At 37.6% G+C, this 27,577-nt stretch overlaps 1 protein-coding gene across 1 annotated transcript in view; it reads right to left on the bottom strand.

Moving 5' to 3' along the window:
* Nucleotides 1-7,618: 7,618 nt before the first annotated feature.
* The window catches only part of LOC149144409 (uncharacterized), a 45,408-nt gene continuing 25,449 nt past the window's right edge, over nucleotides 7,619-27,577 (bottom strand). Inside the window, exons 3-4 of the mRNA XM_089447460.1 lie at nucleotides 8,142-8,220; nucleotides 7,619-7,932 (exon numbers count right to left, since the gene is read on the bottom strand). Of these exons, the coding sequence (XP_089303586.1) occupies nucleotides 7,885-7,932; nucleotides 8,142-8,220 (127 nt within the window). The 3' untranslated portion in view covers nucleotides 7,619-7,884. The remainder of the gene's footprint in view (nucleotides 7,933-8,141; nucleotides 8,221-27,577) is intronic.

The raw sequence follows: 27,577 nt of genomic DNA, 5'->3' as shown, positions 1-27,577 counted from the left end.
TCATTCAATATTCTTGTTTAAGTCTTACTTTTGATTTCTCATTATCAATTAAGAATTATAAGGAATTAGTTATGAAATGTTTAGGGCAATTAGTTTTAAAATTGTGAAGCAAGAATCATTTAAAAAAAACAAATTGATGTAACTGGATTGATAAAGATCTTAACATTAATATCATAATTCTACATTTAGTTAGAATTTATCTTTAGGATAGATAAAAAAAATTATTCCAAATTCATTTGTTTCATTTGATTTTAATAAAAAATCCCTAAACATCTCAACATCTCCTGCATTGGTAAATAGCTTTTATCTATCTTGATCTTAATTTAAAGGAAACAATGTACTTATATGCAAAATAATTGGAGGATCCAATACGGACAAGAGTTTAAATTAACACTTCAACATATCTCTCTGAATTTAGTTCATGTTTTCTTATTTGATATAAGATATTGGTTTATGCCCACGGGGCTTTGGATTGACGGTGAATGGGTGCACTGTTAAGGCACTCCTTACAATAGGTCACTGGTTCAAATCCCCTGTGGGTGCTTGCCTACCAAAAAAAGAAAGATATAAGATATTGGTTTACACATTTTTCCTTGATTGGAATGTTGGGATATTTAAGGTCTATCTTATTGCTTTAGGTTGTTTATATGTAATTTTTTTATAATAATAATGTTTCCTTCTTTTTCATGCTTTCAAGTTTGCTTGATTATTTTGATTGACTATGCTAATTTTTTTAAGAAGCGAATTGAAAACCTTGACAAAAAAACAATAAAATATTGTGTACAGCCGAAAACATCACATCTAATCATCTATACAAAATTCTAGGACTTAAAGATAGAACCTTTATATTTGTGGCGGAAGTGTTTTTGGCTATGGATTTATATCGAACACTAGCACACCAAACTTTAGGTCTCTTTCAAAACTTTTCTTTGAACTCCATCCACTTCACATTAAAGCTGATGTCTATAATGATTGAGAGAGGGAAGACTTTACGCTAAATTTTGGAATTGGTATTCTACCAAGCAAATCTAAAACACTCATGTACCACCCCACTTCCTTAGGCTAAATTTTGAAGTGGGTATTCTACCAAGCAAACTAAAACACTCATGCACCTCTCCACTTCCTTAATATCCAATTGCATATGGAAATCTTATAATAGAAATCAAAACGATGAAAAGAAAATTGAAGTTGAAACACTTTAAAAATGTGGGAAGTACAAGGAGATCCATCAAGGCTATGGACATTCACTGGCAACGAGTCAATCCTAGTATGCTACCAAGGAATCTTTGTCGAGACTATGGATGCTCGCTAGCAACAAAACAATGCCAAGAAAAGACAAACAAGGAATACACATAGGCAACTATGCTATTCACCTAAAGTGAAAAACCTAGGACACACCTTCAATCAATCATTTGTAGAATGAATGCTTAATACAATTAATTTTATAAATTGGCTCAAAGAGTTAGTCTGTGAATTACTCAATATTCAGTACTTCCAAAAAATATACTTGAAAAATTCATAAACACATGGTGGTAGTCATGATTAAGAAACATATATTTACAGTGATTGAGCTTATTTTTACCTTTAAATGTGAATAAGTTTAAGGTAATGTTATAAAAAAAATAATTGCTCCACCAAGTGTGTCACCATCTGTTGAGTCCTCGACAACTCTCTTTAACTTTTAGATAAAAAAATGAAGGGTCCCCCATTAAGATTTTGAAAATTGTTATCTTTGTCAACATTTGATCCTACCTTTCTTGATTTTAAAGTATGGTTATTTTTGTTGGACAACTTTTGTTTACCTTCTAGATTGTTTAGCTGTTTTTATTCTATTTGGCTTTTCATGCTTTTATGTTTGATTCTTTTAAGTTTCATAATTTCCTTTTTTTGAGGTTTCCATCATCTTATATTTTCGAGAATTTTCCGACTATATAAAATTTCCTTCATTCTGAGTTCTGGATGAAAATTTATGGCCCTAAGAGGTTTTGTAATATCATTGTGCCTTGACGATGTCGCAAATGACATGTCCCCTAAATCCACGTGGAAAACTATTCTAATGAACGTGCTAACATGGCGGTTGATGTGGTCGGTGATGTGGATTAATGACGTGTCCTCCAATCTAAAAGTTTTTACTACCAAATTACCTGAATTTGCATTTATGCATTTTATTTTAGATTATTGTGTTTTTTATTTATGTTATTATAATTATTTAATTATTATTATTTAGATCCATTTGAGAATGTGGGAATTAAGATGTTTCAAATTTGTGAACATTGTTGTTTCACTCAATTTCCTAGATATCTAAATTTACTTAAATAATTTTTATCCTCGATTGACTTTACTTGGATACATAATTGTTTCTCAAATGTCTCATGATTTATTTTATTTTGTTGATTTTTATTTTTTTAATCTTATTATTGATTTTTAATCTTTAATTTTTTATTTATTCAAATTTATTATGACGTCCACATCCAGGGATTTCTTTTTTTTTCCAGAGAAAAAAAATGTTACATTTTTATTAAGAGAATAAAAATTACATCTTGTAACCACACCAAGTGTGTATGTGATATTTGTAGAAAACATGTCGGATAAATGGAAATATAGAACAAAGTAGGGTCAAATAATGTCAATGACTTTTAAATACATGGACAGAAAGGAGAAAGAAAAACATATACAAAGGAAGATGATGGTAAAAAACCAACAAATCCACATCAATCAGAGTTTTTACCCTTCCTTTTGTGCACCTTGTGCCAACCATTTGACATAGGTTCGATCAACACCATTGCCAATGATCTATCTGCATCCATTAGGGGGGCTTCTTTATATGAGTCATAACTCTTTGATACATGAGCTCTTTTGGAGCCCCCTAATCCCTCTGAAATCAACGTGCTTGCAAGGAGAGTCTCGTTGAGTCTAAATAACCAGTCATGTACTATGTGGTGAGATCTCAACTGGTTGTTGACTACTCTGAGTCATATTCTCCTCTTCCACTTTATCTTGTACATTCTCTTTGGATTCTTCTACTTCATGCTCTGAAAGAGGAATCTTAGAGAAATGTCATCTTTTTGGTTGCTTAAGTTGCTTCTTTTTCCTTTTTGGGTTTTTCCTAGCCAATGAACAAGACTTATGTAGGTGACCTGTTTGAAAATATTCACGACATCTAAATGCCAAGTTCTCATAGTCCAAAACTTATGACCACTATAAGTTATTGTACTTCAAGACAATGTGATCTAGAAGCCCTTTCCTTAGATCTATTTCCACACATGTTCTGGCAAAGATGAAGAGACTTTTTCTTGTTCTTTCCATATCTCTTTTTTTTAATTTTCCCAATGCAATACCAATGTCTTCATGAACTTTATGGTGCCAAAAGGGGAGGGGAGGATTTGGGAGCCTCACTCAAATCGGCATGGTGATAACCACCATAGATGTGGCATTGAATTCTAGAAACCATGGTGTGATAAACAGTCCTGCATTACCCCAAAACCATGGCTCTTCTTGAAATACAAAGTCCAAGTCCTTTTAAGTATCATATCGGACTATGGAGAATCCTTTGTAGCACAAGTGCATATCGCAGTTTCGTGTTCATGACGAAAGAATCCATTGACTTTTGGCATTGGGGTTTGGCTAAAAACCATTGAATCTACAAATGATTGCCTTTTTTGGGAGGGTTGTAAAGAGAGAGAGACCTTTGTATTTTTGACCTCCAAAGCTAGGGCGTGTTCCATTTGCTCAAGAATATAGGGACTTGGAATATTTTGGTTTTTGTTCCATTGAACCAAAAGCTCTCCCTTTAATTGCATTTTTGAATGAGATAGTTGTACCATTTGCAAGCCTAGCACCAAGAGCACCTCCACATAGTATAGAGTTTAAAATTATTGTAGATAGATATATATACAAGTATCTTTGAGTAGTGTGAGGTCTTGGAGGACCTTCCCTTCACATTGCAGATATTGGTAATTTTGTGGTATGCCCTATTTCACTTCAATGACCTTTTTGAGGCATGAAACCGAATTAGTATATTTGACCCATATAATTGTAAATTCTCCCCCCATATATCTAATAAAAATCTAGAAATTCATTTTTTTTTCCAGCTCTGTATGGACAAGGCAAGTTTCGGAGGCGAAGGGTGCAAGGTATACCCTGACCCAAAACCTGCAAAAGTCGTGTGGCCTCATGTGCAAATGAAGCTAAGAGAGATGAAATAATTGTACCACATAGAAAGAATATGCCACAAGAAAAAAGGATTACATCTATGGTACTTGAAAGTTGTTTTACCCTCCTCCAAGTGACCTCTGATGTGGCTTTCAGTGAGATATTTGGTGGCTAAATAGAGGCTTCAAAAATGCCACGATATGATCGTCATACTAGAGGAATAATTGAGGCAACATTTATTGCCCACAACGAATCTGCAAATGAAACTCCCCCAAGAGGAGTCATCCTCATTCATACACCTCACAATAGTGATGTAAGGACATAGTGAGACCATATCAAGAATCGGAAACATCGAAAGTAGAAGCCACTAACGTGGCAACACCTTTGGTCTTGGAAAAGCAGAGTAGAGAGAGTCAGCCCATCATTCCTCCCATTATCACCCACATCTGAATATATACATACATATATATATACACACACCACAAATAGATTATTTTTATATCCAAATACATTTTCACCCCTCATACATTTCATATCCATAAATGGTTAGTATCTATTCAAAATGCATTTTATCTAAAATTAATTGTTATCCAGATTTTTAGGAACATAAATATGCACGAGCATGTGTGCAAAATATTAGCACGAGCTCCACGTTCTATACCTTCCATAACTTGTACAACTTATGATAGGAGGCAATAACAACATAAATACCACGATGTGTCTCCCCACAATGCATATGATATAAAGAATAAATTCTCAAATCAACGGTTTGTAATTAATTTAAAATATGAAATCAAAGTTCGTTGAGTGCTAACTTCCTAGAGCCATATCTTGAGTTTTAGAGTGCCAAATTCCTCCTGGAAAACTAGGGGTATGATGAATATGTTGGAGGGAATTTGTTTTTGTCAAATTTATAATGAAAATCCTCAAAAATATTGAAAATTTTGAAAAAAAAAAAAAGGTCACATTCACTATCTTTTATAAAGTTTATTTAGTTTATTAGCTTCATTTATTATTAACTTTATGTTTTGGATTTATTAATGTACAGGTGTGGATTTAAAATCCTACAAAAGTAATTTTCTTTTTCGTACAGATGTAATTTTCAAGGGAAAAGAAAAAAGCAAATCCCAATAATTCTGGAGATTTAGACTATGGCTTTAGATAATCATGTGATGCATTTTTCATTAAGATGATACACATAAATACATTAACTTATTATTATTGGTTTATCTTCCAAGAGGTCTCTTGGACTCCCAATGATTGTTCAAGTTCACTTGCAAGTTTCCATCTTTCTCTGAAATAAGTAATACAAATTTAAATTGGTTTATCTTCCAAGAGGTCTCTTGGACTCCCAATGATTGTTCAAGTTCACTTGCAAGTTTCCATCTTTCTCTGAAATAAGTAATACAAATTTAAATAATCCCTAAGGATTAGGTTCCCAACAATTTTCTTCCCTTGACTGCCTTGATAATCTTCTTCACAAGGCATGTCTCTTCCGAAAGATAAAACTTGTGATGACCCCAGGGTGCTTCCCACTCATCTGTCTTTACCATGACTTAACCTTCTTTCTTTGAGCTTTATAATTGAACTTGTGATATAAGAAACAATGATCGGTTCCAACTTTTGATACTATTATTACAATGTGTTGTTTTCTACCTAGTGTATCTCACTCTGAGATGATTGAGAAAAATTTGAATGAGTCATTGTTTTCTTGCAATTCTGTGGTATGAGATATTTCCAATTTAGTATATATGTGAACGAGTTTCATTTCCGTAATCCCAGATATTCTTCTGCATGTCCTTTCTATGTAATGGATGTCCTCTTATCCTTTCATAATAAGAGGAGTCTGTTCTTTCTACATCATAGATTACAATTCATCCAACCACAAAAAATAAGCAGTTGAAAATACCCTTTAGAAATCTCTAAAATAAAGGAAATCACAAGAAGTTGAAAGAAAGGCCCCAAAGTTTTCCCTCATCTATTGACCTTATTTTGGCACAAGAGGGTGGCAGTCATCAAAAACACAAGATAATCGACAATGCCTCCAATATAGAAGTGAACAACTCTTGATTGTACGATAATCAGCAATGCCTCCTCCAATACAAAAGGGAACAACTCCCGCTCAAGTATCAGCATCCTGATAGCTGCAGGCCCACCAGCCAAGGAAAGTTCTTGTATTGTACTTCAACTCCCACTATTGGGGCTTTGGCATTTTCCATATAACTCTTTTCTGAGCAAAAAGTTAGTAGTTACTTGAGATGATGTAGCCTTATTTTTAGTCATTGTTAATAACGGGTCCAATTTTACTAAAAATTTCCCAGCAACATTACATTTCTTAGCAAGAGTACAAAAGGAATGTTATATTAGGAGGCCTATCTATTTTAATAATTGGGAAAGAACTTTATCTTAAGATTAGATCCACCTTTAGGATAGCTTAGCAAGAAAATCCTTTAAGAATCTAGAAAATACTTATCTTTAGTTTCTAGTTTTTTTCAAAAGCCTTTGATAATGTACGTACTCACAAACAATACAAAGAAAGGCACAGTTTTGAGTAAGTGCATTCACACTCATGCTTCTACCCTTTTCCCATATCACAACAATTAATTTTATAACAAAGAACTCAAACAGCTGTTGCAACCAAGCTGGCCATGTAAGAGAGTCAAAGCAATGGATTATAAGTGATTGGAAATATCCTGAACTACAGATGTAATTCTGAGCATCGTTGCATGAAATTGTGGAAACATGGAATAAAAACACATTCATGTGTTGCAGGTCTTGATCCTTTATGAAAATGTAAAAAGTACAGCTAAAAGATCAAAGGAAAAGTCATTTGGTCAAGAACGTGGATAACTGACAAGAAACGTAAAAATGGGGCAATGGCATACCACAAGATGAACCTTATTTGAGGAACAAAGATCAGAAGCTTATTTTAGAAATGAACCGAGACAAAAAACCAAAATACTGAGCTTCTTTTAAAAAGGTCCATTTTGCCTTTCAACTTGACAGCGGGGCCAGGAGAGCAGTGTTTTAGAGCACCACCCTTGGAATACTGCTTATCTAATCAGATCTCCTCATTTAGTGAAGAAATCAGTATGGCCATTGGAACAATTGTAGTGTTGAATTCAAGTATATGGGACTCTGTATACAGCAATATTAAATAACCTGGAAAGGAACATTTATAATACAAGAAAGGTATGGGCATAAAAAAATGTTGAGTATAGTGTCATTAACTCAAACTAACAGATCTGTTTCTTAAAATAATCATCTTCCAAGACAGCTGGGGCAGGAAAAGCAGCGTTTTAAAGCACCATCCCTTGGAATACCACTTCTCTAATAAAACCCCCTTATTTGATGAAGAAACGAGTATGGCCATGGGAACAATTGAAGTGCAGAACTCAAATATATGGGATTACGTATACAGCAATAACTTGGAAGTAACATTTATAATACAACAAACGCATGGGCATAAAATCAAACTACAATGTCATTAAATCAAACTAACAAATCTGATTCTCAAATTAATCGCATATACATAGCCGAACTGGGATCTTAAAACTCCAAAACTCCTAAAAGGATTTAAATAACAATAACATGATCTCCAGAAACTGAACTAAAGAAAAACTGACAAGCTTTTTTCTGCCAGGTTAAAAGTAATCCCATAATTCATCAAATGCTCATGCTTTTTAAAGCACAGTTTGGTATCCAACCTAAAAACCTGCTTTACGGTATGACTCATACATAGACGCCTGTAGCTAAAAGCAAAAATAGGGATCCAAAACCCTGAAAATAAATAAGAAGCTGTCTTTAGAACTTATATGCAAGAATTTGAAAATTACAAAAGAACTGAACAAAAATGAAATAATCAACTGCCCTGATATTCCAATCAAGCAATAATTAAGAAAAATCTTGCAGTAAACTAGCACCTGTGACCTAACAAATAGCACAGTTGAAAGTTCACAAAAGAAATGACAGGAAAATCTAGCACATACCAAGAAAACTGATGCCAGACCACTGGTGGCAAGCTCCCTTGTAAGACTACGGCTACGTTTAGAAGTAGTAGCTTCATAGCTGAAATCATCAATTTAAATCGTGGCAAGTAAACATTAACAGGCAAACTACTCTAAAAACTAAATACCAATTCATCATCAAAAATCACTCAAATTTCTGACCTCTAGTCTCTAAAAATATTAACAAAAAATGCTTCAACAAGTCCTCATGACAAGCTTGTGGTTTATGTAGCTTGCACTCATGAAAATTTAGAAACACCTATTAGCAATATTCAATCACAAAATACGCAAGAGAATAGTATTAAAGTATTGCACAAGCAGATTGAGAATAAACACAACGTGTTGAAGGGAAAGAGGCAGAGTCAAAATCACTGATAAGTACAGATTTCAAATACAATTTTTAATTGTAGAAAATAAAGGTTTTTTTATCAAAAAAGGGAAGCGTTTTATCAGAGAAAGAGAAATGGGCTTGCAGAATTTATAGCATGCTCACAGGGACATTAGGTTATGCTCTTATATTTATAGATCTTTGGAATGTCTTCCTGGAAGAAGAATGATCCTAGAACATTTTCTATAAAACAATTATAAAAACTTCAGGAAAAATGTTGGAACGACAACCTACAATTGCAAATCAGTAGTACATAAAAAAGTATATATATTATAAACCTATCTATATGCATCAATCATGGCATGACCAGTACACATAATGTGAACTCTCCTTGCTGCATTCATAATTGCATTGCCTTCTAATTGCATTTGTGTTTTACCCCACCAAATAAATACCTTAATGATGCTCCTGAGAGCTTTTCACCTTTTAATCAATGCCTTCTGCCCTCAGATGTATTGTAGAGGACAACCCTAAAGGCCATCAAGTGCTAGCTTACATTTGCCCAAATGTTATTGCTGACTAATGTAATTTGGGCTTTCTTATTCTAAATAAGTGGCTCAATCATAATCCAAAAATATTTTCATTTCTTAAAGGATGCCTTCAGATGCATTGTAGAAGACGACTACCACTTAAAGGCCATCAACTGCCAGCCAACATTTGCCCAAATGTTATTGCTGACCATATGTACTTTGAACTCTCTGCTTATTCACATTTCAGATTTCAGAACAAGAACCATGCCTCAAAAAGAACCTCAATAAACTCTATTCCTATTCAATTTCTACTTTGATACCCCTAAATTATCTTGCTTTACGGCTGCCATACAGCCTTCAATACTAAACCCTACACTAACCCTTCCAACTCCAAATTGAACTCCCCTAAATCAAAATTCAGCAGACTTAACAGTTTTCAGAATTTCAATATCGGTATGATTGCAATGTTTCCATTACATTCTGTCATGTATGAGGGTATGGAAATTGCAATTAATCAGGAGCACCAAACCCTCTGTGTACCTCAACGTTGGTGGCATTAATTGTTCAATTCCTTTGTCATGACACTAGTAAAAAATCACTGATTTGGCATGTTAAGCTTTTCGTATTTTATTTTATTGCTTGTGATATTGATGATGAGGATCCCAATATAGGCAATGACTTTGATGGTATGTAGTTATTTTTTGTACCATGATTTTTTTGGACTCTAAAGGCCATTTATAGCCTCTTGGTCGATGTATTTTTGGTCAGAAATGGATTTCTCTGGGTGCTATTTTGGTTGTATGCACCCTTACTTGCTATATACATGAGAAATGGACTCTGAAAGAGTCCAGCCTCTAGTGTCCTCTACCAGTGGGCTGGTGCTATTTTGGTTGTATGCACCCTTGCTATATAAATGAGAAATGGACTCCAACAGAAGGGGCTGGACTTGGAAGTAGCACCAGCCCACCAGTAAGGATGTCAGAGTCTAGCTTCTGCTTCTTCTTCTTCTAGAGGACGTCAAAGTCCAATGCCAGCCCCGAGGCCTTCTTCAAATAAAGGATGAGACATTTCTAGAGTCACTAGCTTTTCCTGTAAAAAGGGCATAGGAAATCACTAGTTTATTTATCTCATTTCATTGTAGATGATTCATGATGATAAGACACATTTATTATATTTTTCGATGATATTTTGAGGCTTTGGATTTGGGACTCGAGACATATGATTCAGTGTTGATGTGTGTGATGTATCATTAGACATCTTACACATATTATATATCATTTCCCTTTTCATATTTATGTGGGGATGCATTTATTTAATGATGTTGCCCTAGATGTTTAAAGAATTGAAAAAAATAAATTATATATATATATATATATATATTGCCAATATTTTCTGATATTTTCCCCGATGTTCCCAATATTATATTTTCCAGACCCTCAGCAATATTTTTGCCGACATGATGTTTGCAAACTTGCTCCTAACAACTAATGTAAGCAATAATTCTAGTGATGATAATATTTGATATGTCTGGGGGTATGGAGAATTACATCGTGGTAGGTCCAATTTGAAATATCCATCTGGAAGACAAATCAGTGAAAACTGCTTGATCAAGAAGACAAGTCATCTCAACAAATTCTACCATAGGATAAGTGCTTTCCACCAAAGACATCCACCGGGGAGGACTCTTGAGACATATTTGAAAGGATCGGTAAGTTCATTAGATACCACATTACCTGTAATCTGACCATTGATATTAACCTTTCATATAAGTTTGCGGCTAGTTTCAATTTATACTTGCACCAAAGCACACAATGTGCAATCAAGTATCAACGTTTGAAACTTGTCATCTCTTGCAGAAAGGAAAATCTCTTTTATTAGGACAAGCAGTGCATCTCATCACTTTCAAATTTATAAACTCTACATCTGGAGAATGAACTAATGCATATCTCGTTGACAATTTTTTTTTAAATGTCTTGTATTCAGAGATATATTTACAAAAGCAAAAGCAAAGGCAGAGGGGTATATACATTCGAAAATCATATCCTCTTCACAGCACCATTAGTGCAGAAATAAAATATGAATAAACATGTGCATCTAATTCATTGACATCTTTAATCAGAAGATAGCTTTTGGCCAACAGTTGCATATGTACCTCTTCCTGCTAATTACAACAAAAAGACTTAAGTGAACCAAACTCATGAGCAAAAACATGTTTGCACCCTAAATTCCAAACTATGGACAGTGCAGTGACTATTAGGCAGTGCCAAATTCCTGTAAAATCAACAAGGACTGAGTATCTGGCGTCACCAAAAAGAGCAGCTCTCCAATGTGCCTTCCCCTTAAATTAAAGTTGAATGCTGATCCTGGATATACTGCCAACAGCCCCAGGCTATGTTCCATTCCCAAAACATATTTCTCTCATGGTGGACATAATTTTCACAAATTCATCGTGTTGTCTCAAGTTAGTGATGATAATATCGCCGAATATTGAAAATATCGCGATATTTTTGGTGAGCTGAAATATCGCCGAGAAAATATCGCGATATTTCTGAGATATCTCAGCAAAAAATCGCGAGACGACGTAAAATATCGCCGGGCGTGTTTTGCTGCAGCTAGAAAAAGAGTTAAATCTTTTTTTTCTTCATTTTTGTTTTTAAGTGTTGGAGAAGGAAGGGGAAGAGTTTCGTGGTGGTTGTCAAGGAGGGTTTGAGGATCAAACAACAATCATCACCACCAAGGTTTTTTTGTGGATCAAAGATTGAAAAATAGTGAGACAAACATCATTTCTTCCATTAACAGGTATGTTCTTAAAAACCCCTATGTTAATGATTTTTTCATGGATTTAGGGTTATGCTTGCTTGCCTCTTTGCCTACCAACATTTTGTTTCTTTGTTTTTTTCCATTTGCTATGATTTTCGTGCCCATGAGCCAATGCAAGGGTTTTCTCCATATTTGGACAGCAAGCTTCATTTTTTTTCAACTTTCTTATGCACCCTCTTATTGCCATTTTTCATTCACATTGCAAAATGCAAATAATGTAGTAATTTTTTTTAAAAGAGGTGGTATTACTTATTTTTTTTGTGTTGGGGGGTTTAATGCCAATTTTTTGTTTGTTTTGTGCCCTAGGTTTGAATTAGTTCACTACAAATGTCAAATATGCCAAAAGCCTTGGACCCATTTTGGGAGTATGGGGAGGCTGTTGGTGGGGCAAATTGGGCATATATATCATGCAAATTGTGTGGGACCAAGATGTCAGGAGGGGTTACACGATTGAAATACCATCTAGCTAGACTCTCTGCACATGATGCAGATGTAATGCCTTGTATGGTTTCTAGTGCAGAGGTTATACAAAAAGCTTTTGAAGCAATTGCTAAACAAGACAGAAAGAAGTTGCTAGGGAGAGGCCAATGGTCTCAGATAGATTAGCTGCTAGTTTTATTTGTTTTGCAACTTTTGCTACATATAAGATTATAACTCATGATGATGAAATACTTTTAAAATTTTATATATGTGATGTTATTTTGTTTGAGTCCTTGATTGGACAATTATCAGGGATCAGCAGGATATGTGACGTTATTTTGTTTGAGTCCTTCATTGGACAATTATCAGGGATCAACAGGATTTGGTATCGCCTTTGAAGTTTGATGTATCATTTCTATTTGACATCATATATATCAGTGCTTTCTTCATATTTATTTGTCAATGTGTTTAGTTCATGTTGTTATTGCTTTATATGTTTAGAAATCTGAAAAAATGAATATATTATGCATTTTTTATGCTTGCCGATATTTGCCGATATTTTCGCCGATATTGTCGATAAGATGTTTTTTGGACCCTCGCTAATATTTTGCCGATACCGATATTTTCAACACTGACTCTCAACAACCTAGATTTGATACCATTTTAGAGATAATGTTTCAAATATGGATTGAATATTATATTTGCCTCCACAAAAAACAAACAAATATGCCTAAAGGTATGCAATAAGCCCAACTGTAGTTCAATACAACAGGGGCGAACCCTCTAAGATAGTGAAATAGTGAAAGGAACATGACCTTTCAATCACATTATACATCAAGTCAAGATTATACATAAACAAGATTCACCAAATAAGCTTATCAATTATAATTAGGTGTCCCACATAATTCTTTGGGTCCCTCATCCTAGATTAATAACATGTCTAAACCCAATGGACACACTCAACTTATTTCAATCTTTGGGTAGCCCTTTGTTAAAATTGGCAACTAGGGCCAAACTCCATGTGGGTCATCTTATTATGGCCGCTAATATTTTTCTTGGATCCCTCTCATCGAGAGGTGTAGGATTGATCTAAAGATCATCCGATTCTGATAAGTATTCATGGAGTTATGAATTTATTTGCGTTATAAGACAATTCGTTAAGGTCAACCAGCAACCAAATAAACCCCACATGTGCTCAACGATTTAGTATAAATAGAGGTGGCCTTCAAGTCATTTCAACACACTTGTCATCTCTTCCTCTCTCTACTTGTCTTCTGCAATTTATGTTTATGTTCTATCTGCAGTTTACTTTAATGCTGATGTGATTGCTAATCTGGAAAAGATATGGAGCTACTTGTGAAAATTGAAATAAATTGCTCTAAGCATAGAACATACCTAAAATTAACATGGTATCGGAGCTGAGGTGAAGACAATGCCCAAGCAAGAGTGAAAGAGCAATCACCGAAGACAGTTGGGAAAGGACAAAAGGATCAGTGGATTTCTCATCCCTCTTCAAATTCACCGAGGGTGAAGTCGAAGCAAAGAATATTATTAGAATGGCACAGCGGAAGTTTTTGATGGCCTACCTAAAGATCACTTCATTAGGAAGTTCGGATCTAAGGGTGGAAGGAAAGGCGGATTCCTTGGTTGCAATAAGTTCAGCCATTATGCGAAGGAGTGTCCAAATAGCAAAGACACATCTCCTGATGAAGATAACAATCATTCCAGGGACATCTTCAATGATCAAAGGAATGATAGAATGATAGGTAATGCAGGTCATCAAGGAAATGGTCGACTCTTCAAAGAAAGCAAGGAACCCCAGGTATGAAGAATCAAATGTTGTTTCTGATAAGATAAAGAAGTGTTATCTTGTATTGGCCCTCTCCTTCAGATTCTTTGGGAATCTGGCTTATTGATGGTAGTGCTTCAAGGCACTTCATTGAATAGAAGGGTGCACTCTCTAATTTGGTAGAGATGGAAACAATCGTGGGATTATACTTGGAGTCGATGCCACCTATCCTGGAAAGGGTGTAGGGAATGTTAACTCTCAATTGAATAAGGGTAGCTCGATTCATTTATAGAATCTCTTTTATGTACCTGATCGCAAGAAGAACCTGGTGTCCATATCGGAAATGAAAGTCAAAGGTTTCAGGGTGGCATTCATTGATGGAAAGGTACGTGTTAAAAAATATAATTTTCAAAGATGCTTTTTCTCATGGGTCCAGGGTTGGCAATTTGTATCAAGTTGCAGGATGGTCCATTGGGGATCATGTCAATTGACATATCGCATCTATAACACCAGAGGTCTACCTTTGGGGCCCTACCCGATGTGAGTCAGATGGTGATAGGGATGCCTAAATTCAAGAAGAGCATGAAGGTACATATCTGAGATGTACTGAAGGAAAATCTTATAAGAAGACCATTCCCTTCATGTAGCAAGTCCACAGGTTTGGAACAACTCGAGGAGTTTGAGATTCATGATCAGGAATCTCATGTATACAGGTGGAAGAAAGCCCTCTATGGCTTGAAGCAAAATACCCCGGCGTAGTATGAGAGGATTGATAGCTGTCTGATGAAGCTGAGATTCACTAGGAGTGAAACCGATCCAAACCATTACCCAAAGGTTGTGGATGATAGACTTCTCATACCAGCACCTTATGAGGACGACATATTTTTGACAGGTGTAGACCCTCTCATTTATAAAAGTAAGAGGGAGTTGGATTCCGAATGTGGAATGATAAACTGCAAGCCTGTGACTACCTCTAGGATCTCAACTTTCAAAAGTTATATGGTAGTGATGTCGGACCAAATTTGGGAAATGCCTCTTAGTTTCTTAAACTCATTCGCGTTGATGTTCTAACTTCTTGGTGAACTTCCATCCGGACATATGTTTTGCAATTAGCATGGTGAGCTCATATTTGGTTGAGCCTCACTGGATTGGTGCCAAGAATCTTCTGAGATATCTTCGGGGCACAATCTCTCATGGATTGAGATACACTGCCGGAAATATGAAACTGCATGATTATTCGAATGCTGACTGGGCAGGTAGTGTGGAGGATCATTAGAGCACTTCTCAGTGCTGGTTCTCTTTGGATTCTGCTTCGATATCATGGATGAGCAAGAAGCAGAAGTCGGTTGCTATAAGCACCACCGAGACCGAATACATAGCTACGAGTATGATCTCGTGTGAAGCTGCATGGTTGCAGAAGCTCTTAAGTGAGTTGTTTGTACACATGATGAATACCACTGTGATTCTCTGTGACAACCAGAGGGGGGATTCGATTATTGAGGAATCCCGTATTCGATGATTGCTCCAACAGATAGACATCAAATACTACCTTATCTGCGATATGGTAAGTCGATGAGCGAGGAGGCTCCATCGCATTGAGACTGATGTATAGGTCGCAGACATTTTGTCAAAGCCCCGAGGAAAGGTCAAATCTGTGAATTTCCCAGACGACTTGGAGTCGTTGAGAGACCTTCTTATAAGGGCCCTACATGTTGCATGCATTGGGCTCTGGGAGCTTTGGGGGACTTGGGGTACTTATTAGAGCAACATACGACCACAGGGTGACTCACCCTCCCCTGGTGGTGCGCTATGAACAAGATGATTAGTTCTTTTGTGGGCCAGGATGATTAGTTCTCCCGTGGCAATTGTGGAACAGGATGATTAGTTCTCTTATGGGCCGGGATGACTAGTTCTCCCGTGGCAACTGTGGAACAGGATGATTAGTTCTCCTGTGGGCCAGGATGATTTATTCTCCGTGGCAACTATGCAACAGGATGATTAGTTCTCCTGTGGGCCAGGATGATTTGTTCTCCGTGGCTATTGTGGAACAGGGTGATTAGTTCTCCTGTGGGTCAGGATGATTAGTTCTCCGTGGCATCCACTGACAGGATGATTCGTTCTCCTGTGGACAAGATGATTAGTTCTCTTGTCGAGGCATCCTACCCATGTAGTCTCGGACTCATGGGAAGTACCTCTCATCTGATCAATGAGCAGGGAAATGAGGATAGGGACCATAGTAGTACTATCGATGGACGCATCGTTGTATCTACCGTATTCCCTATGCTAGGATAACCTCCATTCATTCGGGATCAATGAAACTGATCTGGGATCAGTATGAGTGGTTTGAGACTCTCTTGTGACATTGATCTGGGATCAATGAAACTAATCTGGGATCAGTATGAGTGGTTTGAGACACTCTTTTGTGTTATTGATTTGGGATCAATAAAACTGACTTCGGGTCAGTAAGAGTGATGTGACACACTCTCTTCAGATGAAACTGACTTCGGGTCAGTAGAGAATGGTATGAGACATTCTCGATCAATTCTTCTTCTTCATGGTTCAGCAGAGCAGAGCAGAGCTCAACAAATCAAAGCAGAGCAGTGCAAGGCACTGATGGCAGAGATAGTACAGTCAGACATATGGATCAATGGATGGAGTTCTCCCTAGTTGAGAGGGAGTGTTAAAATTGGCAACTAGGGCCAAACTCCATGTGGGTCATCTTATTTATGGCAGCTGATATTTTTCTTGGATCCCTCTCATCGAGAGGTGTAGGATTGATCTAAAGATCATCCGATTCCGATAAGTATTCATGGAGTTATGAATTTATTTGCGTTATAAGACAATTCGTTAAGGTCGGCCAGCAACCAAATAAACCCCACATGTGCCCAATGTTTTAATATAAATAGAGGTGGCCTTCAAGTCATTTTCTGCAGTTTACTTGATGCTGATGTGATTGCTAATCTGGAAAATATATGGAGCTAACTGTGAAAATTGAAATAAATTGCTCTAAGCATAGAACATACCTAAAATTAACACCCTTCCTACTTGTTAAAATATTCATGGTTTCGTTGCTTAGCAACCAACCCTTTCCCAACCTAGACATAGCTTCTCCCATATAATTTGGCCAATTTGGGGATTCCCAATTAATCAAATTGACATGAAATATGGAGTCCTACGAAAAATCCATGAAAATATGTGCTAGCTACATGATAACATCACTACTACTAGTTCTATACAATGGACCTTTGTTCCCAAATCATTTTTTGGCATTTTCCCGTTTGCTAAGCACTAATGTGCATTTCCCTATGCTCATGCATCTCCCAAAGAGATCCATAAAAATAAATGACCTAAAATTTTTGCAATAAAGAAACAAATATAAGTCAAGACATAAGAGAGCATCAACAGACATTTCAACAGCAATTAGGCTCATCTATGAAGATTTGATGAAAATTCTTTTGGCATTTGCATGACCATGGAACGTCCAAATTGAAGGAAAGCCCATACATTGGGTGTTATGTAAATGCATCTGACTTCATTGCGTTCACCATCTTTGTTGTTTGGCTTGTTTGGTCTTTTCTTTCAGGCTTATTAGGCACATAAGGAGAGTCTAGATCTGACTACTTGGAGATCTATTCCATAGTAATTAGTAAATAAACTTGTTAGAGTCATAACACTCAATAATATTTAGTGTAAAGTGAGACAGGTGCGTAAGAAATGAATAGGTGCAGCATTACAAACTTTAGTCATATTACTCTCTTGATGCACCATTGCATGCATGAATCAGTGTTGAAAAAATTGGCATCGGAAAAAAATCGGTGAGGGTCCAGAAAACATCTTCTCAGAAACATCCCAAATATTAAAAAATACAAAATATATTCATTATTCAAAATCGGAAAAAAATCAGCAAAAATCAGGAAAGGAAAAAATCGCGATTTTTTTGGGCCAAAAAAATCACGATTTTTCAGCATATCGCAGAAATATTAGTGATTTTATCAACACATGCATGTATCCTAATTTCCTACATGGTATCAGAGAAAATATCAGAGCACATGAGCCTGTAGAGACTATAAAGTCAAATTCGTGGATGGCAACCTTACAAGGAAGCTGAGCAACCACGTAAAAGGTAAACAAAAAAAAACATGATATGAAAGCAATGAATTTTCTTTTATTTCAAAAAGTGAAATTTTCAATTTAAAAAGACTGAATTTTGAATACAGGAAAATCCAGGAAAAAAAATAAAATTGAAGTTCAATAAAAAAAGGAAAACAAAAAAAAGAAATTAGGTAGGTCGAATGCCATAAGCACTTGTCCTACAAAGCCAGAAACCAAGCACACAGCAAATATAGGATTTTAAAGGTACATCAAAACAGTTAATCTGTCAAGGCTCAAATTCCATAAAAAATTTGCAAAAATGTAACCACATGAATGCAGCACATGACAGATAGATCCCCACAGACAAGAAACCATGCAGCCAAGCAGCCAAAATATCCCAAGACAAGCAAACAAAGTAGAAACGAAAAGTAAAGTGTAGCAGACCTATAACTAAGAGCATACCAGGAGCAAAAAATCTGCCCAAAAGACCAACATTGACAGATAGAAAGACAGTTGTTTTAAGCTGGCAGCATAATAGACACATGGAGAAACAATGACAGACCTGACAAATCACCCATATTTTACAGCAGATAAAGACCCATGAAAACACACCCTCACTCTTCAAGTAATCATCTCAAAAGTTGGGAAACAATCCTCTAAGGCCTTTTGTTGTATTTAATATTTTAGGAAGGCTTTCGATTTTGTGCCCAAGAACACTCTACTTTAGAGGATGAATGACATTGTCATCCTGAGCCATTCATTATCTCTATCATGACACTATGAGATAGTAATGGCCCAATTTTGAATGGCCCAGGGAGTTAAAAAGGGGTCCCTCTAACCAACTTTATTTGGGATCTAGATTGATAGCTTTGAGGAGTTGCTCAAGTAAAACATATATAATGAGGGGTGTCCTCTACACCACATCTTGATTACATCTCATCATTGATGATGGGCATCCCCTACAACATGTCTTGATCACATATACTGTTGGAAAATATATCTAGGTTCGGTCTTCATAATGATCTTTGTACTTATGTCATTGTACATTGATGATGGGCATCCCAAGACAAGCAAACAAAGTAGAAACAAAAAGTAAAGTGTAGCAGACCTATAACTAAGAGCATACCAGGAGCAAAAATTCCGCCCAAAAGACCCAACATTGACAGATAGAAAGACAGTTGTTTTAAGCTGGCAGCATAATAGACACATGGAGAAACAATGACAGACCTGACAAATTACCCATCTTTTACAGCAGATAAAGACCCATGAAAACACATCCTCACTCTTCAAGTAAAGGCCTTTTGTTGTATTTAATATTTTAGGAAGGCTTTCGATTTTGTGCCCAAGAACACTCTACTTTAGAGGATGAATGACTTTGTCATCCTGAGCCATCCATTATCTCTATCGTGACACTCTATGAGATAGTAATGGCCCAATTTTGAATGGCCCAGGGAGTTAAAAAGGGATCTAGATTGATAGCTTTGAGGAGTTGCTCAAGTAAAACATATATGATGAGGGGTGTCCTCTACACCACATCTTGATTACATCTCATCATTAATGATGGGCATCCCCTACACGATGTCTTGATCACATATACTGTTGGAAAACATATCTAGGTTCGGTCTTCATAATGATCTTTGTACTTATGTCATTGTACATTTTATGTAAAAGCAAAAAGAAGAAAAAAAAATTACTATTATTATTATTTTTATTAGTTAAGTATGTTCTTCATGCTTCTAGGATTTGTTGAGTCAAAGTCCTATTTGGACTTCTTGTAAAGAAAAAGAGAAAAAAATTTCTAGATGTAATTTTGGGTCAAAAATGCCTCTAGATGTCAAGTCAGCCCTGTCCCAAAGGACATGTCTATTCAAACCCCTCTGGACAGTATAAATAGAGGATGAGATCAGCCCATTTGGACACACACAATTCACTTGATTGATTCTGAAATTTCACAGGAGGACCAAAGTCTGAAATTGAAGAAGGGTTTGTGGAAGTTCTGCCTTATCATATCTCTTGTTGAAGATTTGTTGCTGGTCTCTTGTTATTGATGGATTTGCTGTGCAGAAGGAGGGTTTGACTTGGCATCTAGAAGGTTAGTATCTTGGGTCTTGGATATCTCACTTTAATCTGATTCTATAAGAAAATATTTTTTTGGGTTTTCCCCTTGGAGGGGTTTTGCCCTGGCTTGGAGCCTATATCTTGTGTTCATTGTTTTCTTGTGATCTTCATGTTTACATTTTTGGTAATTGTTTGATGAAAGAACATAATAAAGATTAATAAAAGGCCAACAAACTTCACAAACAATTATCAAAGAAAGAGAAATCTAATCTAAATCGTAAGCCTCCCAATTTCTCAACAATTACTGCTATTCAGTGTCACAGGGTTCGCCGAACTTGAACGTTGGGGTTCGAAGTTTGGCGAACCTTAAATAAACTTTAAATGTGGCTCAAGTTCAACTAAGGCTTGACTGTAATTAAGGTCTTCAGTTACCTCAATAACAGAAGATGAGATGTATTAGAACTGCACTCGAACCTCCAACATTAATTGTGCCCTTTGATGGCCCATTTGGTGGGAAAAATTCTAAACTGAAATTCTATCACTGCAGCAACTGATTTATTTCACCTACTTATTATTCTCAATAAGTTATTTACGAAATTCCTTCAGCAAATATTAAAATAAATTCTACCACAGTTATCACACAATTACCCGGAGAAAAATACATGCACAAGAATCAATCACATCAACACAATTATTTTTGGACAATTGCCCCCGGAAAAACCCAATGCGGGAAACCGGTCCAGCAGATGAGGGCTTTATTAATCTTCAGCAACAATTGCTTTTACAAGGAATGATTTTACAAAGAAACTGAAAGAAAACACCTGAGACTTTCCCTTTGAGACTATATGACACTTTGGAGACCCTGCTCCCACTTCTGTGTCACCCCCACGTCACTTTGATTGATCCAGCGTAGCTCTGCGTCCCTTTGCATCAATCTGCATAGGTCCTGCGTCTCTCTTTCTGCGTTGTCTTCCATTGACCTTGCGTCACTTCCTCCTCGATGACTGCCTGCTGCTAAAGCCCTCCTCTTCCTCCACCCTCCAACTCCCTCTGAAATCGATCTCCTCTTCCTTGAGAATCAAATTTCCTTGAGATACTGAGTATTGTTGGTGTGTCTCCAAATGACCCTCAAGTCTTCTATTACACTTTTCCTGTTGATGAATCAACAGTCGAGATTAAGTCCCTAATCAACAGCTAAGATTAAAACAGACTTGATCCCCGTCTCTTAGAAGCTTCTCATCCTTATCTTTATTGATACCCATTAATATTTTTATTTTCCTAAGTTTAGACTTAGGAACCCATTAAAAAATATTAATTATTTTAAAAACTCCTCATCCAGATGGAATTTCTCAAAACGATTTCTAGGTCTTGGAGATCTCATGCGCCTTAGCCTTAGCCTCTCCTCCAAATTTCAAGGCTAAAGCACATCCAATGGTACCAAAAATCAACATTTGGCGTATATGACCATCAATTTTTACATTGAAAATCCTCGAATATCTCTCTAACGTTACTTTGGCGACTTCCCTGACATATATTTCAAAATATTTTTGAATAGCATGAAACGAAATGCATAAAAATTTCCCTCGGACCTCAACTGTGAAATGTGTCATTCGATGAAATTTTTGGCATGACCATCAATTTTTAAATGGAGTTCAAAAGAAAACCTACAAGTAACAGTCAAATGTTACCTTAGTGACTTGTCTGCATATCACTATGTTTTATTTTAATGATGGTCAAAAGAAATTATGAATTGTACACGCTGAACAAAATGTGATGGTTGAACCAAATTATGAATTGTGCTAGGTCAAAGAAACGTGCTCTCGCACAACTATTCAAAGTTATTAATGGAGCAGCCAATTTCCATCAAGTGGCCAATTTCAAATTCCAACTTGCAATTTAAATAAAAGATAAATAAAGGATAGTTAAATCATTCATGGTTACATTAATAAATTATAATTACAACGATATAATATTATATAAATATAAATTTTATCACAATTTTTTCATATGAACACAAAATTATATATTATATTTATATAATAAAATATTATTGCATTACTTTTTTCATAGATTTATTAATATATATGAAACTTGTTATAAAATATGTTAATTTATGTTTATATATATATAATGGTGAACCTCATCGAATTTGAACCCTAACCATGTGACATAGCTTCTATTCATTCATGATGTGGTCCCCTTAGCATTCTCTCTCTAAAGCTCTTAAAGACAATTCAATGCCCTAGCCTACTTTTGTTGTCATCAACAGCTTATGGTTAACCAAGGCAAGAATAAGGCTATGGTTTTAACACCTTAAAGAAAGCTCTCTCCAAGTTTCATTTCTTCTTCAAGGTGAAGCCAATTTAGATAAACATGCTTTGAACTTACTTGGGGGATTACTTTATTGGTCTATCTTCATATTTTGGTCAACATCCCAATCACAACTCAATAAGGGGCACATCTTCATCTGTGCGTTAGTGTTACTACTTCCATAAACATTTCAAGATATAACTTCAAAGATGCACCTCCTTGACAAGATTGTGTGCTTGTTGTTCTTTGTGGCTTTGAGGCTTGGGGGGCCAGCGTAGAGCCTACTAATTGAGCATAAGTGGAGAACTTACAAGCCATTCTACTCTAGAATATGATCAATTACAAAAAAAGTATTCCTCAATACATTATCAAGGAAAATTTTGGAGTGCACCCCTTTCACCTCAAGGGCACATTCGCATTTCTAGAAGCAGAGGCTCTACCTTCACTCCAGAAATTGCACAAGCCTCGCCCAGCACTAACCTCCGGGCTTGCATTGCGCAATTCTTGGAGGTAGTGTCCTGCTAGCCCCAAAAACTGCGCAATGCAGTTTGCTGGTTGCATGTCATTGCTGACTGAAATTGCGCAATTTCAGTCCTCAACAGGCCAGGCTGGACTGTGCATTGCGCAGTTCCAGCAGTCAGTTAGCCTCCTAACAACGCAGACTGTGCTTTGCGCAGTTTTGGTAGTCAGTTTCCCGACCACCCAGCGGAAATTGCGCAACCTTCATAATCAGTCACACAGGCATGTTGCAAGTCAGTTCTCAAGTTCGTTTTGGTTTTCGACTAACAGATTGCTTGCCATGAGTGTTGCCATGTCCACAGGTATCGCAATTGTTCATCTACCTCTCAGCAACACAAGTACAATGGCCTTCAGGAGAGAGTCAAAGGACACCGTTGAGAGCACAATGTGGATTGCAGCCAAGCAAGTGTCTATGAGCTTACCTACCTATGAAGACACCAAGTTGTTTGTAGACAAGGACATCAAGATAAGATGGCGGCAGCATCACAGCATGCAACACCATCTGTTGGAATTTCTAAGTTTAACCCATTAGAAATTCTTCCTATACTATCTGATTTATTTCTTCCTACTTGTTCAATTACTTAACAATTTATTTACCATGTAAATACTGAAAATAAATACAAGTACAGTACCAACACATACAAATCATCAACTGAAAATAAACAAGCACACAAGTGACACCGTTGTTTTTGGACCAATGTCCCCGGAAAAACCCAATGCGGGAAACCGATGCAACTATTCAGAGGGTTTTATTATTATGCAGTTTCAAAATACAACCTGGGTGCCAGAAATGGCTCACCCAACAAAGAATGCCCTCGGTAGTAGTACCTCTCAGTCGAAGACAGATATTCTAGCTAAATCACCGGATGAACGATCCCACAGCAACAATGCAGCTTCTGCTGCTCTGCATCACTCTGATAGGGACTGTGTCACCCTATCCGGCTCTCCAGCTCCTAGTCTGTCCCATGAAATCCTCCAGCGCTGCCTCTAGGCCCTGTGTCAGCCTCTCTGGCCTCTACGTCAGCTTCTGGAGCCTCTGCGTCAGCCCCTAGACCCTCTGCGTCTCACACGCTGGCCTCTCTAGCTCTGTGCAGCTCCTGGTTGCCTCTGCGTGGCCTCTAGCTGGCTCTGCGTCAACCTCTCCCGGCTTTGCGTTGATCCTCCTGGTACTAACTCTGCCTCTCTGCTATGTATTCACTACCCCTCAGCTGCAACTCAGATCACTCACTCGATTTCCTCAGCAAACCTTGCCCCAGAAAATCGAATTCTTGATCTCTCTTGGTGTGTTCTCCAACTGACCCTCAAGCCTTCTCTTATACTTTTCTCGTTGGTCCATCAACGGCCGAGATTAAATCTCTAATCAACGGCTAAGATTAGATTTGACTTGATCCATGACTTTTGGACCCTTCTAACCCAGTTTTATATTAATACCCATTAATATTTTATTTTTCCTAAGTTTGGACTTAGAAACTCCATTAAAAATATTAATTATTTTAATATCTCCCAAACCAGTTAGAATCTGCCCAAACCATTTCTGGGTCTTGGAGATCTCATGTGCTTTAGCCTCTCCACCAATTTTCATGGCTAGAGCACATTTGTTGCTACCCCAAATCAACACCATCAGCAGTAGCAGAAGGCAGCACACCCACATGCGGCGAATGCAAGAGGAAGGTTGTTGACAACGCAAAGGCGAAACAAAGTTGCAAGTTCAAGTAGATCCACTTGTGATGACAGCAACTTTGGAGATTGAGGCTATGAGGTGACAGCAAGACCAGACGATCGTGCGAAAGCAGAGAACGGAGCAGAGAAGGAGTTGCATGTGCTGAAGCAGCAACTCAAGGAAGAACAGGAGCTGCATAGACAAGAGAATGAAGTGCAGCAGGAACAGGTACAGCAGGGGGTGCAACATGCACAGACGGATGAAACTGCACCTGTACAAGTTATAGATCCATCCCAGTAGCTGACATGGAGCAGACAAGGTGAGCAGTGTTGTTGATCGCATGCAAGGGAATTCAACAGCATGCATGTCATTGTGCGCACGCATGCGATCCCACCCATTTGGCACACTCACCGAGGCAAAGACAAGAAGCAAGTCCAACTGGAGCTGAACATGTATTTTGACAAGTTGATGCGCACAGACACCAGCACATGCTTGGAGATCAGCGCAAACACTATGCATCAACAACATGTTGCTGGTTCAGCCGCACCCAAGAAGACCATGCGCATGTTAGCAGACGAGTTGGATGGAAGAGCCACACCAATGCACCGAGATGCAACGGAGGCAAGAGTTTGCTTCAGCAAGATGTCACCATGGAGCGCATGCACACCATCACAGACGACCAAGCTTAGCATCAGCTCACCACCTTCACCATCACAAACATGTCAAAGAGTTGGTCTCATCACAATGGACCGAGTGTCAATGATGTTTTGCATGGCTTGCTCAAGCCATTTTTTTCTCACATGGGCACATGTGCATTGTAATGTAACGTCTTGTCAAGTAGAAGTTCAAGTGTCGATAGTTGGATGTAACAGTCATAGAGTAGATGAAGAGTCATGAGGGTAGATGAAATGTCACAAAGGGGAATGTCAAGGGTCACCCCACCCTTTGTTATAAATAGAACCTCATAACTCATTGTAAAGGCTTTTGGTCAACCAAGCTTCCAATAAGACTATCTTAGAGAGAGCTTGGACAGTATTGTAACGAGCCTTGGCTTCTCCACTGCGCAAAGCTAGTATATCTCTTTGGAGGAGCAGGCGGTTGTGGCTGTAACATTCCGCTATCGGAACTAGTGGTTGGACATGGATGTATTGTATGACTAGAACTTACACTTCTTAATACAACAGAGTCAGCACGTTTCATGCATATGTCATATTGTATTCCAGCTATCTTGTTACTCTAAATGGTATATGTATTTGTTTGCTTACACATGCAAGTATGGACTATTTTGTATAAGTATGTATGAATCTGACTGAAATGTGTTGATTGGTTTAACCATCACTTTGGATTGTTAGCTAAATTGCTTTCCAGTTCGTGATGCATCTTCGCTCGTCTATTCCCTTCCAAGCCGCGTGTTATCACAGGTTTCCAAGGGGCGCACTCACCCAACTCTCTGTGTTAGAACCGTTCATGCACCTTCCTTGTCTTATTGCAGTTGTCACACCCTTGCTACCAATAGAGTTATCTTACTTGCTTCTGTACAAAATCGCGGTCAAGGCATTACCGTACGACCCACTATTGGGACTCCTACACCAAACGGTCTAAGGTCTAATTTGGACTTCTTACTAGGGAGATCCCTTGACATGTTGGCGAGTCCAACACCGTCAACATTTCTAGCGCTAGAAGGAGGGCCAAATGACAAGCTATGTCCTCTCATCCTGTTTTGAACCTTTGCATATCTATCATGGAGTCTTGCACTCTCAACCCTCCATGATGTTTTTCACATGCCGAACCTATCCACATCACGAGGGAGTTTTTTGATCTCTTGTCTACATACACGTATGATGGTGAAGGCGAAGTGGCCTAGCCTGTGTTCTTACATGACTTCCTTGCCATGCTTGACGAGGAAGATGGATGTTCTGACGAACAGGCCAATCTGCTGCTTGCATACACACTTCGCGAATCCCCACATCGGTGGTTGTGCAGCCTACCAGCTGACAGCGTGCACTCACTTGAGCACTTCTATGATCTCATTGAAGATACTTTCCATCATTTTGATCTAGAACATCTTGACCACAAACTGTTACAACAACGGAAGGCTCTGCATGAATCGCCTGATGATTTTTGGCAACGCTTCCGTGTTTTGCAGTTTCAAGCTCCGAGAAGCTAGATGAAGTTTCAATATCTCATTGACAGATTCGAGTATTGCCTTATCAAATCTGTCAATCCCAAGAAGAAATATGAGCCCAAGCCTCGCTCAACATACTTCAGTGATGGAGTTGCGCAATCACAGACGGATACGGTCACTGTCACAAGTGACTATCCATCGTCCCTTCATCAAACAACTCCACCACTGCAGAGTGATGCAGGAGATCAGGCACACACATCAATTCAACTGTCACATCTTCCCAACATCACTTCGCTTAATTTTTGCGCAGATTTGGTTGTGAGTCCGTCAAGTTGTCATATGCATTTTGTACAACCTCCGTCTTCATACTTGGATGATCCTCTGGATGATACTGTCTTGTGTTCTTCCATTCCGGACTCTACACTTGTTGTGAACGAGGATCAGGCCATTGATGGAATTGGTGTTGCACAACCAACATGCGTTGTCATTCATGAAGAGTATGACTGGGAGCTTGAGTATCAACACTCGACAAAGGATGACTCTCTCCTATCCGAGCCCCCTCCGTTATTTCCTAACATCTTTGGTGAACCTGCCATCCATGATTTCACATGTACCTTCATTTACAAATGCACCCATTGTTGATCACTCGCAAGACACACAGAATGTCAGTGCATCATCAAATAGCGAAGAGGATAAATTATTCATTGAAAATCCACTTGACTTTTCATCTGCCTTTTCCGGAAACACAGAGGGTGAATTTGTCCGCT

Source organism: Pinus tabuliformis, chromosome X, assembly GCF_031772625.1.
Source record: "Pinus tabuliformis cultivar Carrire ecotype Pingquan chromosome X, CPIR1, whole genome shotgun sequence".
Taxonomy (NCBI): domain Eukaryota; kingdom Viridiplantae; phylum Streptophyta; class Pinopsida; order Pinales; family Pinaceae; genus Pinus; species Pinus tabuliformis.
Note: the sequence above shows the minus strand (reverse complement) of the source record. Positions and strands in the feature narration are given on the sequence as shown.